This window comes from Vipera berus (assembly GCF_964194415.1).
Source record: "Vipera berus genome assembly, chromosome: 5".
Classification (NCBI taxonomy): domain Eukaryota; kingdom Metazoa; phylum Chordata; class Lepidosauria; order Squamata; family Viperidae; genus Vipera; species Vipera berus.
Genome location: NC_138207.1, coordinates 100,940,148 through 100,960,186, shown reverse-complemented (window position 1 = coordinate 100,960,186; position 20,039 = coordinate 100,940,148). Strand labels below are relative to the sequence as shown.

The 20,039-nt window shown below is 44.2% G+C and overlaps 2 protein-coding genes across 5 annotated transcripts in view; one reads left to right on the top strand and one right to left on the bottom strand.

Annotated features, from left to right (window-relative positions):
* Window positions 1-20,039, top strand: part of COMTD1 (catechol-O-methyltransferase domain containing 1) — a 581,650-nt gene that overhangs the window by 19,935 nt on the left and 541,676 nt on the right. The window lies entirely within an intron of this gene.
* On the bottom strand, window positions 485-19,667 carry VDAC2 (voltage dependent anion channel 2). 4 transcript variants are annotated; one of them, XM_081329828.1, is made up of 10 exons: window positions 15,530-15,727; window positions 12,194-12,255; window positions 10,099-10,170; window positions 7,507-7,556; window positions 5,893-6,045; window positions 5,751-5,803; window positions 4,705-4,932; window positions 3,312-3,462; window positions 1,551-1,608; window positions 485-870 (listed from the first exon to the last, which is right to left on the bottom strand). In XM_081329828.1, exons 2-10 carry the CDS (start codon window positions 12,228-12,230, stop codon window positions 779-781), a joined length of 894 nt encoding a protein of 297 aa, XP_081185954.1. In that variant the 5' UTR covers window positions 12,231-12,255; window positions 15,530-15,727; the 3' UTR covers window positions 485-778. The 4 variants fall into 4 exon arrangements, with proteins under 4 accessions (XP_081185954.1, XP_081185953.1, XP_081185955.1 ...); XM_081329827.1 differs by lacking the exons at window positions 12,194-12,255; window positions 15,530-15,727 and adding an exon at window positions 19,559-19,667; XM_081329829.1 differs by lacking the exon at window positions 12,194-12,255 and having other exon boundaries at window positions 15,530-15,686.

Here is a 20,039-nt window from a genome sequence, read left to right as displayed (position 1 = left end):
CAGCTTCAGCAGAATTAACTTACTCCCCTTTGTTGTGGACCATGAACGCTTGTGCACATCCAATCTAAATTCAAGACTGGCTGCTACAAAGGGCCACAGCGGTGATGTCAAACAATGCCCAGTGACTTCAAGAGAGTCCCCAGAGTGGACCTGAACAGCTTAAGCGCAGCGCATGGATTAACTGGAACACCTGAACGCTGAAAAGCTACGATGCCCTGAGAGTAACAGGCAGCTTTACAAGGGAATCTTAAAGGGGGGGTTTCAGCTTTACATTTCAATAACTTAACATATCTGGAGGCACAAGCACGTGTGTGTGTGTATTTGTTTATTCATAATTCTGAATTGCCTTGGGATACCAAAAGTCATTGTAATTAAGCTGATTTAACAAAATTGCTGGCCTCGCTTTTCAGAACAATCCATTGATCCATCTTGTTATTTCAATGGGCTACCATGTGTTAAAAGAAACATAACATGCACACATGTGTACAGGTTTCATAAAGTCTATTTCATTATTTGTGGGCACCGCATCCAACAGTTAAATACATTTAAATAATGTATTACGTAGTTACTGCACTAATGCAGAATTGAGAACTAGATAGAGAACCAATTTAACTAAACCCAGCTAACAAGGGACTGCCTAAATATTCTTAATACAGCTCTTGTTCTAGGGCACCCCACTCGGGAGGAGAAAAAAAACCCTCCAAGTCATACTGGAATTACATTTTTAAGGCCATATTCTTCCGACATCTCATGTTCTGCGGCAGTTTTCTTCTCGCCTTTAAGCCTCCAATTCCAGGCCAAGCCCAAGTTTATGTCCGCCAGCATTGATGTTCTTCCCATCGACTAGAGCAGACAGCGTGAGCTTCACACCTGCAGAGAGAGCAGAATTCAAAGCAGGCTCCGTCACGTTGAACTTTCCCTTAGAGAGGCTGTTGCCCAAACCTGCCAGCCTACGCCCTCCACCCTAAACCCTTCCAGCCTCCCGGCTTTGCTGAGAGAGAGAGAGAGAGAGAGAGAGAAACAAAACTCTGTATCACTTTGAGGACACAAAGTAATTGTTTGAAAGAATTCCAGCTCTTCGGTGGTCAGCAAGATATCCTCCTGCCAACCTATTTAAGCTTTACATGCGACTTACTTACGGAGGACCCTGGCAGTTTACAGAAAAGAATTACGACCTCAATTCGTTGAAGGAGGTATCTAGGACCGTGTGACCAAAACATTTAAGAGATTCAGTGCTGGCTTGTATAAACTACACAAGCCCAAAAGAGGAGGAGGAGGAGCCAAAAAAATCGTTGAAAATGAAACGGGATATTTACAGTTGTTTTACCAATTTTTGAGCACGAATCAGCACTTCAAATTCTAAATGTTTTGTGAATCATTCATCAGAAATGTAAAAGTTTGGGGAAACTTTGAAGCAATGAAGCAACAAATATATCACGCCTATCTATAGGTTGGCATCTATAACCAGTTTGTCAAGAGAGCTTCTCAAACCCAGGGATTAAAACCGTCGTACTTGAAAAGCGCCGTCTCCCCTTTTAGCAGATACTTACCTGGCCTCAGGGACTGGGTGTAGCCAATTCCAATTAGACTAGAGTTGTTCACTTTTGTCTGCAAATCAATGACAAGCAAAGTTTATTTTATTTATTTATTTATTTTAATTCCATTTATATCCCGCCCTTCTCCGAAGACTCAGGGCGGCTTACAAACTTAGCAGTAGCCTTCATTCTATGTATATGCCTGCTTATTAGGGCTTTTTCACACACACCCCAAGCAGCATTATTACAAAGTCAGCTTAATTGCCCCCAACAATCTGGGTCCTCCTTTTACCTACCTGGGAAGGAGGGAAGGCTGAGTCAACCTTGAGCCTGGTGGGACTCGAACCTGCACTAATTGCAGGCAGCTGGTGTTACTTAAGGAGGCATCCTTAAGTAACACCAGCTTCTTTCAATTCTTTCACATTTAAAGTACCCAGTTAAATACGGTTCTATCTCAAGTCCAAGCCAGTATTATTCTTGGGGCTGTTAATAATATCATCTGGATTGAGTCCAAACCTACTCTGGGGTGTATATTCTCAGGTTCCCATTCATTTCTATGGATATCTTTGTTCCCGTTAGCATGAGAGCGGCAGGCCTCGTGGTGTTTATCAATGGGTCAGTTCCTATTGGGTTCAAGCAGGATTTTCCCCCCTTTTTGTAGTAATAGAAATCACCACACGACACTCACGTCCTCAAGCAGGCTGACCAGCAAGCCACAAACATTCAAAGTTTCCAGGGTAGAATTCCCAGGATGGAAATTTCTGCTTTTCCTTTGGCCCAGGCTTATCCCGTTGTTATGGGAACGGTTTGATAGTTTTCCAAAGCAAAACTTTTCAAAACAGGAAGTGGTTTGTGGTCTTTAGCTCCAAACGGGCAAACTATTCCATCCCCCCAAACTCTCATTTTACACACTTAGTAGTCCACACTGAATGACAAAATCTAAAACTTAGCCATACTTTGTTTAAGTTATAAAGCCTTAGAACACACAAAGCAAACCAATGTAAGCGCAACAAATGACGTCTTCTGCAACACACACCTGCAAAGAAAGAGCGAGCTGTACCCAGCACAAAAGAGTAGCAGATGGTTTCGCTTCAACACATTTAAAGTAGGTTTCAAATCTCTGCTCCTGTTCTTACTCTACCTTTCCTTAAGCCGCCCTGAGTCCTTGGGGAGAAGGGCAGCATATACATTTAATAAATCTAAATTTAATTTAATAAATCTAATGGCAGGAGGGATGTGGCTTTTGTGTGTTATTTGATTTAATGGCACACAGAGTTTCTACTCTTTTTTTAAAAAAGCCAATCACAGGATGGCTCCTTGGAACAATGTAGATCAAAATAACCCTATTTGTCCCAAGAAAAGTTCATGGGATCCTGTTCTAGATTCAGGAAGAGCGCCTCCCAATTTTCACTGTAGGTAGCCGATGCTAATGGGACAAGTCAGGCACTCCACTATCAATAATGCAAAACCAAGGTAGCCACGCGCACAGGAAAAGCCACAACTGTTTGCAAAACCCCGAGGTTTCCAGACACTAAATCTATGACTCAGTCCTTGGCATCTTACAACTTTATTTTCAAGAGTCTGAACTTATAACGTAAGGCTGGGAACGACACAAAATCAAGCACAAACCCTGGAGGAGAAAGGCTGCTTCACATCAGAATGGGATCTTTTTTTTCCAAGAGGAATCAACAAAGGAGAATATCTGTAGGTCAGGGTTGAAATGAAGAATTCGTTAAAGAGGAACTTCGCACTGGGATTTGTAACTGGTTTACTTACAGAAATGGATGCGGTAGGATCCAGCTGGTATTTTGCTGCAATTCCAAAACGAGTGCTATTGGTGCCAGATACCCAGTTAAGATTTATGGCAGTTTCAAGGTTCTCGCTGACCTTTTGATAAATGGAGCCCCCAAATTCGGACCCATCGTTGCTGAAAAATATTTTAGCCACAGAAAGGTGTGATCAAACGAATTCAAATGTAAGAATTCCCGCAATTTCCCCTTTACCAAGTTATTCTAATTTTCTTCGGTAACATGTCAGCTTTGAGGGGGGGGGGGGGAAATACTGGCAAAATCTGTCCTAAGCACAGTTTATAAAAACTGTTCTAGAATATTGCTGCAGTAATGATACGTTTCCCAGAAAGTCTACAAGGATACATATCACACATAGATCCGCTGCCAGGTTTTGCCAGAAAACTGACAAAAGCGAGTAACTGTGCACACAGCAAATGCAAATAGATGTATTTTCTATGGTCTACACACACGTGTAAAACAGGAGAAAGAAGTCTTTTAGAAGGGCAAAGGAAGAAACAGGCCTGCAAACATTCATCTCTTGACTGTGTCAAGGTCATGGACTTGTCCAAATATGCAAAAATCCATAAAATGCATTTTCACTGGGAGCAAAGCCCAAAGATATACGCACTAGAAATTAAATATAACAAATGTTTTCCTTGTATAGGTAATGAGCTAAAACAGTTAGCCAGATTTTTTTTAAAGGTAAAAATAACCTTATTTTCTACAGGAACACTTTAATCTATCGAAGTAATTGAAATTGCTGTGTCAGTTTATTTGCCCAAATATAAAAGCTTCAGCTGTTCAGGAATTCCTAGGCAGCATGTGAACATATCCATCAAAACCTATAAAATTGGGCTAGAGCAAATTAAAATATGAAGAATTCCAGCCTATCATGAGAATGTGCTACAATAGGCAGATAACGGCTTCTTTTAGGCCCCTTCTGCCATCAGTAAAAGCAAAATAAGCACTTTAGCTTATTTCAAGGTTTGCTTACTATGACAGGGAAAACTGCAGCTTGCTACCTTAATATATTAAGAGTTAACGCCCCAACTGCAATTCATACTCCTCAAAAATGTGTGTCACTTCTCTTTAAAAAAATCTAGAAGCGGTCCACAATAAAGCATCGGTTTGAGGTGAAAGGCAAAGATCCCTTGTAAACAAACCACACAATGGGGTGTGACTTAATTCACTTAACTTACTAATTGTAATGCTGATCACCTTTTCTAATAATTAAGTATTCGGCAATTAATCCCCACATACTATAGGCATGTTCAAGGATATCAGCTCCAGCAAACTGACCTACTTCTCCCCCCCCCCCACGAGAGAGAGGTTTAATTTTTTGGACATCTTCGTGAGTAGCAATATGGTTTAAAACTTACACATTGGTGTGCAATTGGAAATCTCCGGTCTTGTAACCCACAGAGAAGTTGTTCCTTGTCAACTTGGATTTGGCACTATCAAAAGTCATCTGGTAACCAGCCAGCCAGCCCTCGTAACCCAGGACAACGGAACCATGGATGGCAGGTCCAGCAAAATCAAAGTCAACGTCACACCCAAGGTTTATGCATTCACGCTTATAAGCAGATTTGATTTTGCCACTTTTCTTTCTGCAAAGGACAAATTCTACGGTAAGATTTATTTTCCCATCCGAAGGAACAAAATCCACGTCTTATCTTTAGCAGAGAAATAAGGAAAGGCCAGCTAGATCTCTTCTGGGTTGTGGACAAATTAAGGCAGAACTGCCGTCAAAAAGCAGTGGCGGCCACGTCCTTAAGGGACAAGAAGGTGAAAAGATGTTTATGCAGTGCCCAAACCTTTCCAGATCTACAGGGAGAAATTAAAACTGAACAGAGTTCCATCCAGTTGTCACAACCAATTTAGCAAGCTGGATCAGTCAAGGGATTCTATAAACAAACCCAGACAAAACTGCACACCGTTTATATAATATAAAAATAAATATGCGCCACCATTTCTCTCCATAAGCCAGGGAGCGCTAAAACAAAAAATGTGAATTTAAGAAGCTGCACATCGACCCAAAATGTAGAAATCACAAGCAATTCCGACAGGCTTCTTTTTCCTTTAACCCAAGAAAAATAATGCACCGCTACATCTTATACCTACTTCTAGAGAAAGGAAACTGGGTATTTCAACTGGATGTAAAAATTTTCAGGAGTTAACATTAATGTCAGTTATGCATGATTAGGCATCAGTATCTTGGATCAACTAATTTCTGACATAAAGTCAGTTTCTGCCTCAGAAAGCAGGCATTAAGCCAAATAGCCACAGGTGGTGTGGATATGATTTTAACTGTCATAAATAAAGAGCCACTAACATTCTTTTCAAATCTTCCTTGCTAATCCCTTTTCTCAGGTTGGATGTTGCCTACCTGGAATGTGCCAAGACAGAGTAAACAGAGAAAACTCACCCAGTATTTGGTGAGAAAGTTGTATCAAATGTTAACTTCAAACCTTTGGCAATCTAGTTTAGGAGGAAAAAAAAAGACGTTAGCTAGGAATTATTTGCATTTTCCTCTGAAATTTCTCTATAAATCTCTCAACTCAGGCTACCTGATCTTCAATTGCCATTTCTGTTCCCAGAGTATTATCTGTGTTCCATTTTTCTGTGAAAGTCACACCATACTCAGCCCACTTGTATTTGGTCTCCAAGCTTCCGTTCACTTTCCCCGAGTCTGTGTTTGATGAACCAGATGTTGCGAATTCCTAGCAAAGCAAGAGACACAAATGAAAAGAAAAGAGGCCAAGAGGAGGTATATTTTACCAATAAAAGGTAAAGGTAAAGGTTCCCCCGCACATGCGTGCTAGTCGTTTCCGACTCTAGGGGCCGGTGCTCATCTCCGTTTCAAAGCCGAAGAGTCAGCGTTTGTCCGAGGACGTCTCCGTGGTCATGTGGCCGGCATGACTAGACGCCAAAGGCGTACGGAACGCTGTTACCTTCCCACCGGAGTGGTCCCTATTTTTCTACTTGCATTTTTACGTGCTTTCGAACTGCTAGGTTGGCAGAAGCTGGGACGAGTAACAGGCGCTTACTCTGTTACGCGGCACTTGGGATTCAACCCGCCAAACTGCCGACCTTCTGATCGACAAGCTCAGCGTCCTAACCCACTGAGCCACCGCGTCCCTCATTTTACCAATAGTTTGATTCAATTCCAACCTGCAGGCCTGAAGCCTATACAAGCTCATTCTTATAAAGCATTACTGTACCTCCGAACAATCATTGTACAGAAGCTCATTTACATGGGGCTCAAGTTAAAATTTGTAATAGTAAAAATCAGTAACAATAAATATCCTGGCTTACTCTCTCCCAACCATGAGTTGGAAAATAAATAAAAAAACGTTCCATAATCTATTACTGGATTGCTCTACCTGCAATCCCATTTGTGCTAACAGTGATGCAGCTCATGTGAATGTTCTTTTACATTATGACTAGCTTTCATTTGCCTCACGAGGACACCAATTCAACTAAGATTAGGGGAGACCAGGAAAGAATGAGATGAGATCCACAAAGGAGGAAAAGAAGTGGGCGTAATGCACACGGTCTGATATGACGGCAGAATGAAAACCAGACAAGGTCAAGTAACGTTCTGCTTCCCTTTCACTTCCATCTCTCTGGATTCTCTCTATCTGAAAACGAAAAATCTGAAGACGGAAAAAGAAAAAAGAAAAAAAAATCCAGTTGAGCAAAGGAATGCCCTGAGGAACCAATTTTAGGCTTTCCTGTTCCTAGAGGTGTCTTCCTGCCTTCTTCTGCCTGGGGTTCAAGCATCTCCTCTCAGGATAAAAGATAAATGGGTTTACAGCCATTACAGCCATTATTACTCAGCATTTCAGAGGTCTCCAACCTTTCCCCCTTGGCCGCCAGGAGGGAAAGGGAGGAGCAGGAAAATTTATGTGGGCCCCCCCACCGACGGCGCTAGCACCCACACGCAGGCGCAACGGGCTGCTAGCACCCGCTCAACACTGACGGCAGCGCTAGCACCCTGCACATGCGCAAACGCGGTGGGTAGCCCCCTCGCGGTGGCGCTAGTGCGATGGAGGGGAGTGCGCACACACGTGCGCAGTCGCCAGCCATTCCTGAGGCCTAGTGGTCACGAGGCCACGGACTGGTACCGGGCCGCAGCCCATAGGTTGGGGAACCCTACACTATTACACTTAAGCACTTACCACTCCACTTGTGGATTTAGTTTTCACGTCCAATTTCACCAGGCCAAAACCTTGACAAAATAAAACTGAAGTTAATATGCCAATCTTTCAAGTAATTAATACGACAGCCAAGTATTAACTTTAGAAATTTCACTGGTTCACTACTGCCACTGTAATGAAGCTCTGACTTTAGAACTGAACAGAGAAACACAAGCACACATATTCTAACCAGTAGAGAAAACAGAAAATTTAAGGCACTCAATATCCTATTTTCTCTTTAACTCCAAAACTGCTTCCAATGCAGCTGAGGGAATAAGCATTTAACTGTGGTTTTTTTTTAAAAAAATGGGCAGATACATCTAGAATTTTGACAATGTTATCTATCACCAACACTTGTACAATGCCTGCAGAATTTGTGGCTAGACACAAACTAATTTACAAGGAACTTGATGCATTATAAAACACTCCCTACTATTATATAGCCTAAAGTTGTCCTTTTTTTTAATTGGGTAGGTGGCACACCCACAATTATACATATTTTTAAGGATGCCTGTGGGGCATCCCCAATATGTGTACATTACGTATACTGTATATTGGCAGCATGCACCTTTCCATTGACACGTTTTAAACTAATTTTAAAGCAATATAGATCAAGTGGGGATCCTGGCAAACACCGAGGAACGTTCTCATGGGAATCAGATTACTTAATTCTTCTCTAACTGCTGACAGCTACCCTGTATAGGCCTAACGTGAAGATGCAAATGCTTTTAATAGCACAGCGAAGACAGCTGTCTCCATATTGCATCATTAAAAACACTTCCATTTGACAACGGAGGTATATAAGCTCTACCCCGCCCACCCACCCCCCAAAAAAAATTCCTCTAGGGCTCAGTGGTATTTGGAGAGTTCTTAATCTTCTCTTTTGTCAGGCTGAACCCCTCATTCCGAACAGTAGGAACCTCATACCAACATTTTAAGACAAACAGATCGGTTTTCCACTCTCCATGTAGCATTTACAACATTATGTTCAGGCCAATAAATCGGGTCTAGTTCTTATTTCCAAGTCATTGTGACGTAAAGCGGCTGCAGAGTGCAATGGCCCGAAAAATTCACGTTCGATCTTCTGTCAGATAGAATTCAGGTCCCAAGTGTAACCAGAAAGCTGGCATCTTCCTCAGACGTTACAAGGGCCAAGAAAAACTGACCCCACTTTGACGACTCCCCCCGCCGGTCCACAAGGACAGAAAGGTTGGGCAGCTGTGCGCTACCTCCTTTGTCAGAGGCCTATCATTTCGGGGGGGAAAGGCGACCTACTAGTGACCAAAAGTATATTTAATAGTTTGAGGAAGCGGGTGTGGCCACAGTGAGTTGATTTTTTAAAAAAAATTTCTTTAGCTTGAAAGCTTTTTGGAGAACTTTTTATTTTACTGACTGCAAAATGCTAGCCCATTGCAGAGTTTACATTCCTTTTCATCCGTTTATGCCTTCAAATGGGGAAAACCCACAATATCTATTTCTAGTAAAAGGAATCAAAGCAGGCTCCAGGGCAGGGGGTCTTCAAACTCGGCCCTTTTATGACTCGCGAACTTTTAACTCCCAGAATTCCCCAGCTAGGCACGCTGGCTGAGGAATTCTGGGAGTTGAAGTCCACGAGTCATAAAAGGGCCGAGTCTGAAGACCCTTGCTCTAGGGGTTACCTATAGTTTGTGCCCTTAGGTTCCCTATCCCAACTGTGTGTGAAAACTAAAGCAGTAACAATTGCTGGTGTGTGCAAAATCTTCGAGAAGAATGAATGTTCCATAAAACTCCAGTATGTTATTTTCCACTGGACCATGGCTAAACGCCATAAAAATCACTTCTATAAAATTGACAGGCTGGTACGGTCCAAAATAGAAATCCCAACACTCCAGTTTTTCAGAACACTAAATCGCTACAATATTAGATTTTCCACATACCCCCCATTGGTTGGCTAATACCATCAAAATAGTTTCTATTTCCTTCTGATCCTGCACAGAACTTTGCTATTCCAAGAATGGCAAATCTTAAAAAGGTAAAGTTAAAGGTTCCCCCGCACATGCGTGCTAGTCGTTTCCGACTCTAGGGGCCGGTGCTCATCTCCGTTTCAAAGCCGAAGAGCCAGCGCTTGTCCGAGGACGTCTCCGTGGTCATGTGGCCGGCATGACTACACGCCAAAGGCGCACGGAACGCTGTTACCTTCCCACCGGAGTGGTCCCTATTTTTCTACTTGCATTTTTACGTGCTTTCGAACTGCTAGGTTGGCAGAAGCTGGGACGAGTAACAGGCGCTCACTCTGTTATGCGGCACTCGGGATTTGACCCGCCAAACTGCCGACCTTCTGATCGACAAGCTCAGCATCCTAACCCACTGAGCCACCGCGTCCCTAAATCTTATTTTGAAGTAAAAAGGCAAAAACGCAATCTTTATCCAAAACATCTTGAGCACATCAGTTACTAAAATTCAGTAGCAGCTACAGGAAAAAAGAACCGGGTAATATGGATTAGGGTTTATTGGCAACAACGGCAGAAGAACAGGATCAAGCTAGGGTCAAGACAATTCCCTATTCAAATATTCTTCATATACAGATATGCCTACCAAATCCTTTGTTGAAGATGTCCCGGGCAGACTTGCCAAGGTCCGCATAGGCTGGTGGAATAGCCATTGGCGCTATGGAAACATAGTAATGTACATATTAGTACCGCAAAAAGAGAACAGGACAAGACAATGATTTGTGTGCCAATTCACAAACATTAGTCTACTTATTTTTTAAAAAAGAAAATTGGTTTCAGATGCAGCAAAACGCCCTTGTTACTAGTCTAGCATTCTGTATTATGTTTTTCACCCCTAGAAACTACAGATTAAGATGTTCAGACCAACATCCCGGACAATTAAGCCATACTTTTCCAGACTAACATGTTTGGGCATTTTTTTTCCAACTGCAAAGAAAGGCGTGTTCAGTTGGCTGAAGCTTTTTCCAGATGATCTTAACAAATGCAGATTTTTCCAGGTAATCCAAAATCCTCTTGACTTACAAAGTTTACATAGTAAGAAATCTGCTTATTCACTCATGAATCTGAGCTATATAGAGAAGCAGTGAAGAACACTGAAAAACCATGACATTCAACCCATGGTCAGTTATTAAACGTGCAACACAAGTCTAACGTTACGTTTAGGATGCATATGTTTCAAGTACACATCTGTTCTTCAAATCCTAAAATGCAGATATTAAAACATGACTTCTGCACCTGATTTTTACACGTCATTTACTTTTAAGCCCAAAAACTTCCTTGGTCCTTGATTTCTACGGGGCATTCCATTGCCCAGCTAGGCCACATCATCAGTGACAGCTCTAGCACTGATGATGTTACCTAGTTAGCTAATGAGATGCTCAAGAAATCAACTAAGCTGAAAGAGCATCAAGGATCCCACCGATACAAGTTTAGAAGAATCATCCTTCAAATTCCAAGGACCAATAAAATAAGTTTTAAAAGAAAAGCCCTCCAGTTCCAAGGGCCTAAATTCAAAGGCTTTCGGTTTCAATTCCACGTGGGGCTGGGGATGCTGCTCCTGCCCACAACTCTTTAAAGCAGCCGTATCTTCTTCAAGAATCATATATCACTGTGGAAAGCAGCCATGCAATCCCAGGGGGGGGGGGAAGAAACATTTTAATGAATGACAGGTATATTTTTGTTCCTGCACTCTCCAAAGTGCCTTTTCTGAACTATTTCCAAATCAACATATAAGTCTAACAAATAATTTCGTGACATTAAAAACGCTACCTATAAACCCAACTAGCAGTATTTATATTTTCTAACAAGTATCATAAAAATATCTGTTCTATTTCCACATTTAGATGGAATGTCTTTTCATATAATTTAATATTTTAATTTGGTATCAACTTTTGTATTGTTATATTCTTTTAATCGCCTTGTGAACCGCCCTGGGTCCTACGGGAGAAGGGCGGTATATAAGTTTAAATAATAAATAATAATAAAATAATATCCTAATTTTGTTTCTTAGGAGAGAGAGTAAAGGATGGGTTCAATAACCTTAGGAGTAACTCCTGACCAGAACCTTCCAGTCAAAAATGAAAAGGTACTTTCTTTTCTCTTTTCCTTTCTCTCACCATCCTAAGATGCTTCCAGTTTCAGAATTGTTCACCGGTTTATAAAAATGTGCTTTTTGCTTGTAAATATACATTCTGCCTAATTAAATAATCACAAAGGAATTAGTGAAGCAGCTGTACTTCCCAATTTTGATTATGTATTGCTTCTAGAAGCAGAAAATTAAGAGAAAATCCATTTAGAAACCCCAAATCTAAACCCAAGGGCTAGGAAATGTAATCAAAACTTAAATTAGTTAAGTTACATAATTATGTTGCGCCTTTCCCTGAAGTTCTTTTCAATATCTCCACGATCTCATTTAAAGCGCACATAAAGAATTGTTAGAAAAGTTTGCAAGCGTCCATAACTTTAAACATTAAAATAGATCATACTGAGGAACAAACATTACAGAAAAATTCTTTAAAGTACTCATTTAAAGATGGGTCTACATTTGTTTTGAATAACTACATTGAACTAAGAATTCTCCCTCTATTAGATGTTAGTCTTCCCTCCAAACCTCAATATAGCTTGTAAAATGGTTAGTTAAGTTACTTCAACAGCCTTACGTTAACTCTTTCCCTACTTACGTCTTGGTGGCCGCTGACATGCTGGATTAAAATTCATAGCTATTTAGTCCAATTTACTGTATCTACAAAACGGGGAAGGGGGAGATTACATCAAAGTTAAGGTTAGTGACTCTTTTACAGACCATTTCAACAGCTGCATCCTTTAATTTTTGCTTTTGTCGACAACTGAAAATGTTTGTGTAACTCCTTTCGTAAACCAAGCGGCCCTTTGTTTGGGGAACCTGCCTCAGCCCTGTGCAGAGACCAAGGTTGGCCTGGCTATCTTAGCTCCATGTATATACAGGTAGTTCTCAACTGACAGCAATGCACTTAATGACCTGTTAGAACCATCGTTCAGTTACTTTTCTAGCATCCCTAGGACCATGTGGTCGAAACTCAGATGCTTGGAACCATCGTTCCGTTACTTTTCTAGCATCCCTAGGACCATGTGGTCGAAACTCAGATGCTTGGAACCATCGTTCCGTTACTTTTCTAGCATCCCTAGGACCATGTGGTCGAAACTCAGATGCTTGGAACCATCGTTCCGTTACTTTTCTAGCATCCCTAGGACCATGTGGTCGAAACTCAGATGCTTGGAACCATCGTTCCGTTACTTTTCTAGCATCCCTAGGACCATGTGGTCGAAACTCAGATGCTTGGAACCATCGTTCCGTTACTTTTCTAGCATCCCTAGGACCATGTGGTCGAAACTCAGATGCTTGGAACCATCGTTCCGTTACTTTTCTAGCATCCCTAGGACCATGTGGTCGAAACTCAGATGCTTGGAACCATCGTTCCGTTACTTTTCTAGCATCCCTAGGACCATGTGGTCGAAACTCAGATGCTTGGAACCATCGTTCCGTTACTTTTCTAGCATCCCTAGGACCATGTGGTCGAAACTCAGATGCTTGGAACCATCGTTCCGTTACTTTTCTAGCATCCCTAGGACCATGTGGTCGAAACTCAGATGCTTGGAACCATCGTTCCGTTACTTTTCTAGCATCCCTAGGACCATGTGGTCGAAACTCAGATGCTTGGAACCATCGTTCCGTTACTTTTCTAGCATCCCTAGGACCATGTGGTCGAAACTCAGATGCTTGGAACCATCGTTCCGTTACTTTTCTAGCATCCCTAGGACCATGTGGTCGAAACTCAGATGCTTGGAACCATCGTTCCGTTACTTTTCTAGCATCCCTAGGACCATGTGGTCGAAACTCAGATGCTTGGAACCATCGTTCCGTTACTTTTCTAGCATCCCTAGGACCATGTGGTCGAAACTCAGATGCTTGGAACCATCGTTCCGTTACTTTTCTAGCATCCCTAGGACCATGTGGTCGAAACTCAGATGCTTGGCAACTAGTTCAACCTTACGACCGTTCCTGTGTCCCAAGGTCACGTGGTCGGTCCCTTCCTGACAAGCAAAATCAATGGGGCGGGGGGGGCCCTGTGAGTGACCAGCTTATCAACTGCAGGGATTCACTTAACAACCGTGGCACGAAAGGTGGTAAAACAGGGCAAAACTGACTTAACACGCGTCTTGCTTAGTAGCAGAAATTATGACCTCAATTGTGAGTCGAGGACTACCTGTACATATTATGTTTTCCCAATGGGAATAAAATGCAAAACAGAACAAGAAAACGGAGGAAAACATACATCCTAGAGCAACAGCAAAAAACGGGCACATAAAAATGTGGGGGGGGGGAAAGTGACCCATACATCCGCCTTATTTTTTTTTTTTAAAAAAATCCACCCAGGCTGGATGCTGCAAAGGGCCGTCCAAGGGCCTGGCCTGGCGGGCCAACTCACAGTCCCAGCTTCCCAAGTAGGGGTGTGTGTGTCTGTGTGTGTGTGTGTGTGTGTCAGAGCCCTCCCTGTTTCCATCTTGCAGGCCCTCTTCCTCTGCCCCCCCTTCCCCTCCTCCTCAGGGGGGAAGGGGGGAGGCTGCTCTGATGCGGGGAGGGGGAGAAGCCACAGAAAAGGGAGAAAAGGTGAAGGGCGAGACCCCTTCCCCCCTTTACATTTCTTGGCCAGCCACCTTAAAAGGAGAGTAATAATGAACAAGGCCGAATAATACTAATAACAATAATTATACCCTGTAAACCGCTCTGAGTCCTTCGGGAAAGGGCGGTATATAAATTCAATAAAATTAAAATTAAATTAAATCAATAGTAACGGCGATGATCTTTTTTTGGCTGATTTTCTTATTTCAATTTTCAATTTCTTCCTCGGCTGTTTGAGCCGCACTTGGCCTGCCAGATTCCTCTAGCTTGGCCCTTTCAAGGGGAGCCGACTTCCAACTCCCAGAATTCCCCAGCCAGCTCTGCATAATAATAATAATAATAATAATAATAATAATAATAATTGTAATAATAATAATAATAAATTAATTATTATTATTAATAATAATAATAATAATAATAATAATAATTCATAGTGTTTATAGGAATACATTATTAAAACATTAAAACATATCTGTTTGAGCAATCCGGTCTGGTCTGACGGGTTGTGTTTTAATTATTGTTTTCAGATAACTTATCTTCTGCATTTGGGCAAAATTAGGGTTTAATTTGTTTTCAATATCTGTATTTGTGCATTCTGTTATTTATGTCACTGTTCACCGCCCTGAGTCCTTAGGGAGAAGGGCGGTATACAAATCAAATCAAATAATAAATAAATAAATAAATAAATAAATAAATAAATAAATTGTTATTATTAACTGTCATTAACTGTCATTGACAGTTAACAGCAGTTATTAAGTTCACAGTTAGGGAAAAGAAGCAGCGGCAAAAGATCTGTTATTATATTGTTATTATTATTATTATTATTATTATTATTATTATTATTATTATTATTATTATTATTATTATTGTTACTCTTGTATTATCGTGATCATTAGGAAGAGGAAGCAGCCGCGGGAGGCGGGGCCAGTCCTCCACCACGCCCCCCCTCCGCCCAAAGGCAGCCGAGGCCCCGCCCCCGCCCCGCCCCTCCCCCCAGGGGGGCCCCTCGCAGCGCCTCCCCTCCCCCCTCCCCCCTCCCTCTCCCCCCAACCGAGGCCCGGCGGGGAGGCCCGAAGGCTCCTCGGCCGGGGAAGGAGGGAGTCGCGTCCGTCCGTCCGTCCATCCCGGGCGGGGGTTCCCGCCACCCACCCCAGGGAGGGCGGGGCGGGGCGAGGGCGGCCTGGCCTCCTCCGCAGGGCTGTTTTTCGGGAGGGCCGGAGAGTCTCCGCGGGAAGAGCCGCCGCCGCCGCCGCCGCCGTCGTCGTCGCGAAATGTCACGAGCCCCGCGTGGAGGACCCCCCCCCGCCGCCGCCGTTTCCCTGGCAACGGCGAGGCCCGGCCGCCGCCTCCGGCCTACCTGTCTGGGCGAGGGAAGGGCCGAGGAGGGGAGCCGCTCTTCTCTCTCGCTCGCTCGGCTCGCTCGCTCGCTCTGGGCCAGGCGCTCCGCAGCCGCCTCCTCCGCCTCCGCCTCCTCCTCCTCTCGAAGGCCGCGCTGGAGGGCGAAGTGAAGGAGACGCCGCGCGCTCGCCTGCGGGCCAGGACCCCGCAAACGACGGGGCGGGGGAGGGGGGCGCCCTGCGCCGCGCCTGACCGGATCGCCGCCTGCCGCGCCGCCGAGGTCGGGCTCGCCGCCCCTTTTGGAGACGTTATCGAGTCGAGCCCAGCCAGCCAAGGAAACCCAGCCCAGACCAGCCGGGGAAAAGGCGGAAAGCGAGCGGAGGCTGCCGCCTAATTCAGTCAGGCACCGATTTAGACAGCCCCCGCTGGAAAGCAAGGAGAGGGCGGGGTTCTGAGTGGGAGGAAGGGCGGGGGGAGAGAGAGAGAGAGAGAGAGAGAGAGGAAAAAAGTGGCGCCGGCGCGCATGCGCAGCCGGGGGAGGGGGGACAGGTGCTGCAGGGTCGTGCCATTCATTGCCTGGTTTTCATTTTTGCACGGCATGCATAATGTTGTTTCACGATTCTGGACGTCTGCTCTTGCATTTGCAATTTAAGGCACGAAAGGCACGAGTTACACGGCCGGCCCTGCTGTCTGTTGCCCGAGGGGTTGCGTGAGATGAGTTTGCAAACAATCCATAAAAATATGCGGGTGTGTCCATTCGCTGCTGGAAAGTGTAAATTCCCCCCCCCGCCCAGAAGCAATGAAAGGGAGAAATGCAAGAGCCTGGCTCTTACATTTAGTATTTAGTATTTATTTGATTTATATACCGCCCTTCTCCCGAAGGACTCAGGGCGGTGTACAGGGCAATAAATATCAAAAATACAAGGTACAAAAGTTAAAAGAAAATTAAATAACTATGCCCAATGCAATAGATAATTAAAATCAATATTAAAACCCCAAACCCATCAGACCAGGCCGGCTTGTTCGAATAAATGCCCTCGCCTAGAGACGGACGGGCAAATCTAGACAGCACCCTAAAAAGCAGAGACGTCACCCTGTCAACAAAAGTGCGTATAGTCGAGGCTGTGGTCTTCCCAGTTGCAATGTATGGCAGTGAAAGCTGGACCATAAGAAAGGCTGAGCGCCAAAGAATTGAGGCCTTTGAACTCTGGTGCTGGAGAAGACTCCTGCGAGTCCCTTGGACTGCGAGGTGATCAAACCGGTCAGTCCTAGAGGAGATCAACCCTGACTGCTCTTTAGAAGGCCAGATCCTAAGGCTAAAACTCAAATACTTTGGCCACCTAATGAGGAGGAAGGACTCACTGGAGAAGAGCCTAATGCTGGGAAAGATTGAGGGCAAGAGAAGAAGGGGACGACAGAGAATGAGGTGGCTGGATGGAGTCACTGAAGCAGGAGGCGTGAGCTTAAATGGACTCCAGAAGACGGTAGAGGACAGGAAGGCCTGGAGGAACATTGTCCATAGGGTCGGACACGACTTTGCAACTAACAACAACAACAGAGTCTTCTGTCAGGTGCTGGAGGGCGTCAGCCTCTGCAAGAGGAGAGGCATTGCTTTGCAAACAAAGCTCCCCCCCTCGCTCCCCCTTTTGTATCCGTGTAAATGATGCTACTGCTTGTGCAAACAGGCTGTGGCTCAAACAGTCACGCAGGCTCATTCCTTGGCAGATTGTGGCACTCCCTGCGGATGCCCCCCCCCCCCGCCTCCTGGGAAGATCGGAATCTGGTTTCACCATAAGAGTTTGTGAAAGGCAGGCTAATGGAGGAACACCACTGCAGGAGGAAATCTTTGCATTGGGGTGGGGGGGTGGGGGTAAGACCAATCTATATGCAAGTTGGACGATGGAAGCGGACCTCGAGGCTCAGCACAGCAAGGGAGGCCGGGCATCGGCCTGGTTCACAGGAATCTGGGCCAAGAGCCATGTGACCAGCAACAGGGGACGCTTGGAGAAATGAGCAAAAGGGGGGGGGGAAATGGGTCAGAGAGAAAAACCAAAGTGGAAAGAATCAAACAAGGAATCGCCAGGTATTCTACCGCTTCCAATGTGAAAACAGGAGAGCCCAAGAAGAGACAGCCTTCCCCTGGCAGGAAAGTCTACAGGGAAGTCTAGACTTTACAACCGGGTTACTAACTGCAGAGATTCACTTAAGAACTGTGGCAAGACAGGTCATAAAAGGGGACGGTTCGGCTCCACCAGCCGGCAAGCAACTCCATTTGCGCGAGCAGCGTGCATGCGTGCTCAGCCACTGTTTCCATGGCCACCCAGTTGGGCCGTGGCTCAGAGGTTGGGGACCTCTGCTCTAGAGGATTTGCACTGCGACAAATATTTATTTATTTATTTATTGATGGGATTTATATCCCGCCCTATCTCCTGAAGGACTCAGGGCGGCTCACAATAAAACATATAATAAGTGCATAAATCAAGATAAATGAAATTGAGAACATCAGTGCAATAAAAAATTAGAGAATTTAAAAATGAATTAAAAATACTAAATATAAATTAATTAAGATGCCTGTCAGTCTAGGTCAGCTTGGTGGAACAGGTGTGTTTTGAGGCCGCGGCGAAAGGATTGGAGGTTTTGGGCTATCCGAAGCTCAGAGGGGAGCTGGTTCCACAGGGCTGGCGCTCCCACAGAGAAGGCCCTCCCCCTGGGGGTCGCCAGCCGACATTGCCTAGCTGACGGTACCCTGAGGAGGCCTTCTCTGTGTGAGCGTACTGGACGATGGGAATTTGTTCCCGGCAGCAGATGGTCCTGCAAGTATCCCGGACCTAAGCCATGTAGGGCTTTAAAGGTAAGTACCAGCACCTTAAATCTCACCCGGAGGGCAACTGGTAGCCAATGCAGCTCCCGCAGGAGGGGTGTAATATGGGAGTATCGGGAAGCTCCCATCACAACCCGCGCAGCTGCACTCTGCACCAGCTGAAGCCTCCGGGTGGTCTTTAAGGGCAGCCCCATGTAGAGAGCATTACAGTAATCAATACTATGAAGAGATCAGTGAGGAATTGTACATGGAACAACTTCTCAGAAGGGGAAACCAGGTTGCCCTTTTTTATGGGCAAAAAACTAGTGTTTTTTTTTTCCCTCAGAAGCACCCTTCTTAAAAATGGCATGTTTATGCTGCTAAAGAGTAAGGCAAAAATGGCAGACAATGTTCTAATCCGTTACGACAAGAGAATGCTGGAAGTGAAATCATGTGGACACTTAGTAAGAACATTGAGATCAAAACAAAAAATCTAGGACAAATCATGTGCCACTTTGATTTCCCTTTAGTGCAGGGGTCCTGAAACTTGGCCACTTTAATACTTATGGACTTCAACTCCCAGAATTCCTCAAGTCAGAATTCTGGGAGTTGGAGTCCACAAGTCACAAAAGGGCCAAGTCTGAAGACCACTGGCCTGGCTACATATCTACACCCTACCCGTCTCTGTGTAGTAATGGCCTCTGCTGAGTACTCAGAATTAAGATTGGCGGCTTCAGGATTGCAAGCCTGGTCGTGCAGCTTAGTTCTGCCGGTTCCTCTGTGCACAAAAGCGCTCTGAGATAGACAGAAATCTAATTCGACGTCTATATAAAAACCCTGCTGAGGATTGTTCATAACCAAACTCTGAGATGTACTGGAAAGGGATTTCAGATAATAACAACCCATTTGAAGAAGACAATCAACCTCTTTTGATAAGTGCCTTTGAACAGGAAGACCAACCAACCCACGAGCTCGGAGAGGGAAGCTCTTCACCCTCATCCTACACCCGAGCTACAGATATTCGCCACTATTGCAAGACCAGGATTGTTATGTGTGACCTAAGTAAACCCACATCCGATTTTCCACAGCAGTTCACGTCAGGTGGAAAAGAATGGAAAGTAAATCTTAGAACGTTCTAACAAAAATCTGGACTGACGTTTTAGCAACTCCCTCTCAAACCAACCCCGTGTATTAAAGATAAGAAGGAAATATTCTCTATTATTCAAAAGAAATCAAGGCGATACTCACATTTGCTTTTGTGTGAGTGTTTGTGTCCTTTCTTTTCCTTCTTTTTCTTTTTCTTTTTTTTCTTTTCTACCTCTGTTTCCACGTTTGGCTCCATAAGCCCAGGGGAGTTGACACGTTTTTAAGGCAGCTGACAAGACAGAATCACCTCTTTTGCTAAAACAATAGACAATAGTATGCAGGTCAAGGGCTATTTTGCTGCTTCTATCTAATGAAGGAGAAATTCTTTAAATGCTCTGTCTTAAAGGGTGTGTGTGTTAAGGAACTGCTCTCAATGGACTAAAAGTTAAAAAGCCCTCACCATCTCTTGCAATTTACAAATCATTAGCAGGAACAGGGCCCTAAATTCCTTGGCATTATATAAAAAAGGCCGTGACGTACGGGGCAATATAACTATAGAGTTGCATTTACCCAATCGAGAATCACTTGGGATTTGGAGGACAATACCTAAATCAAGTAAATAAACTCACTTTTTGGAAGTAAA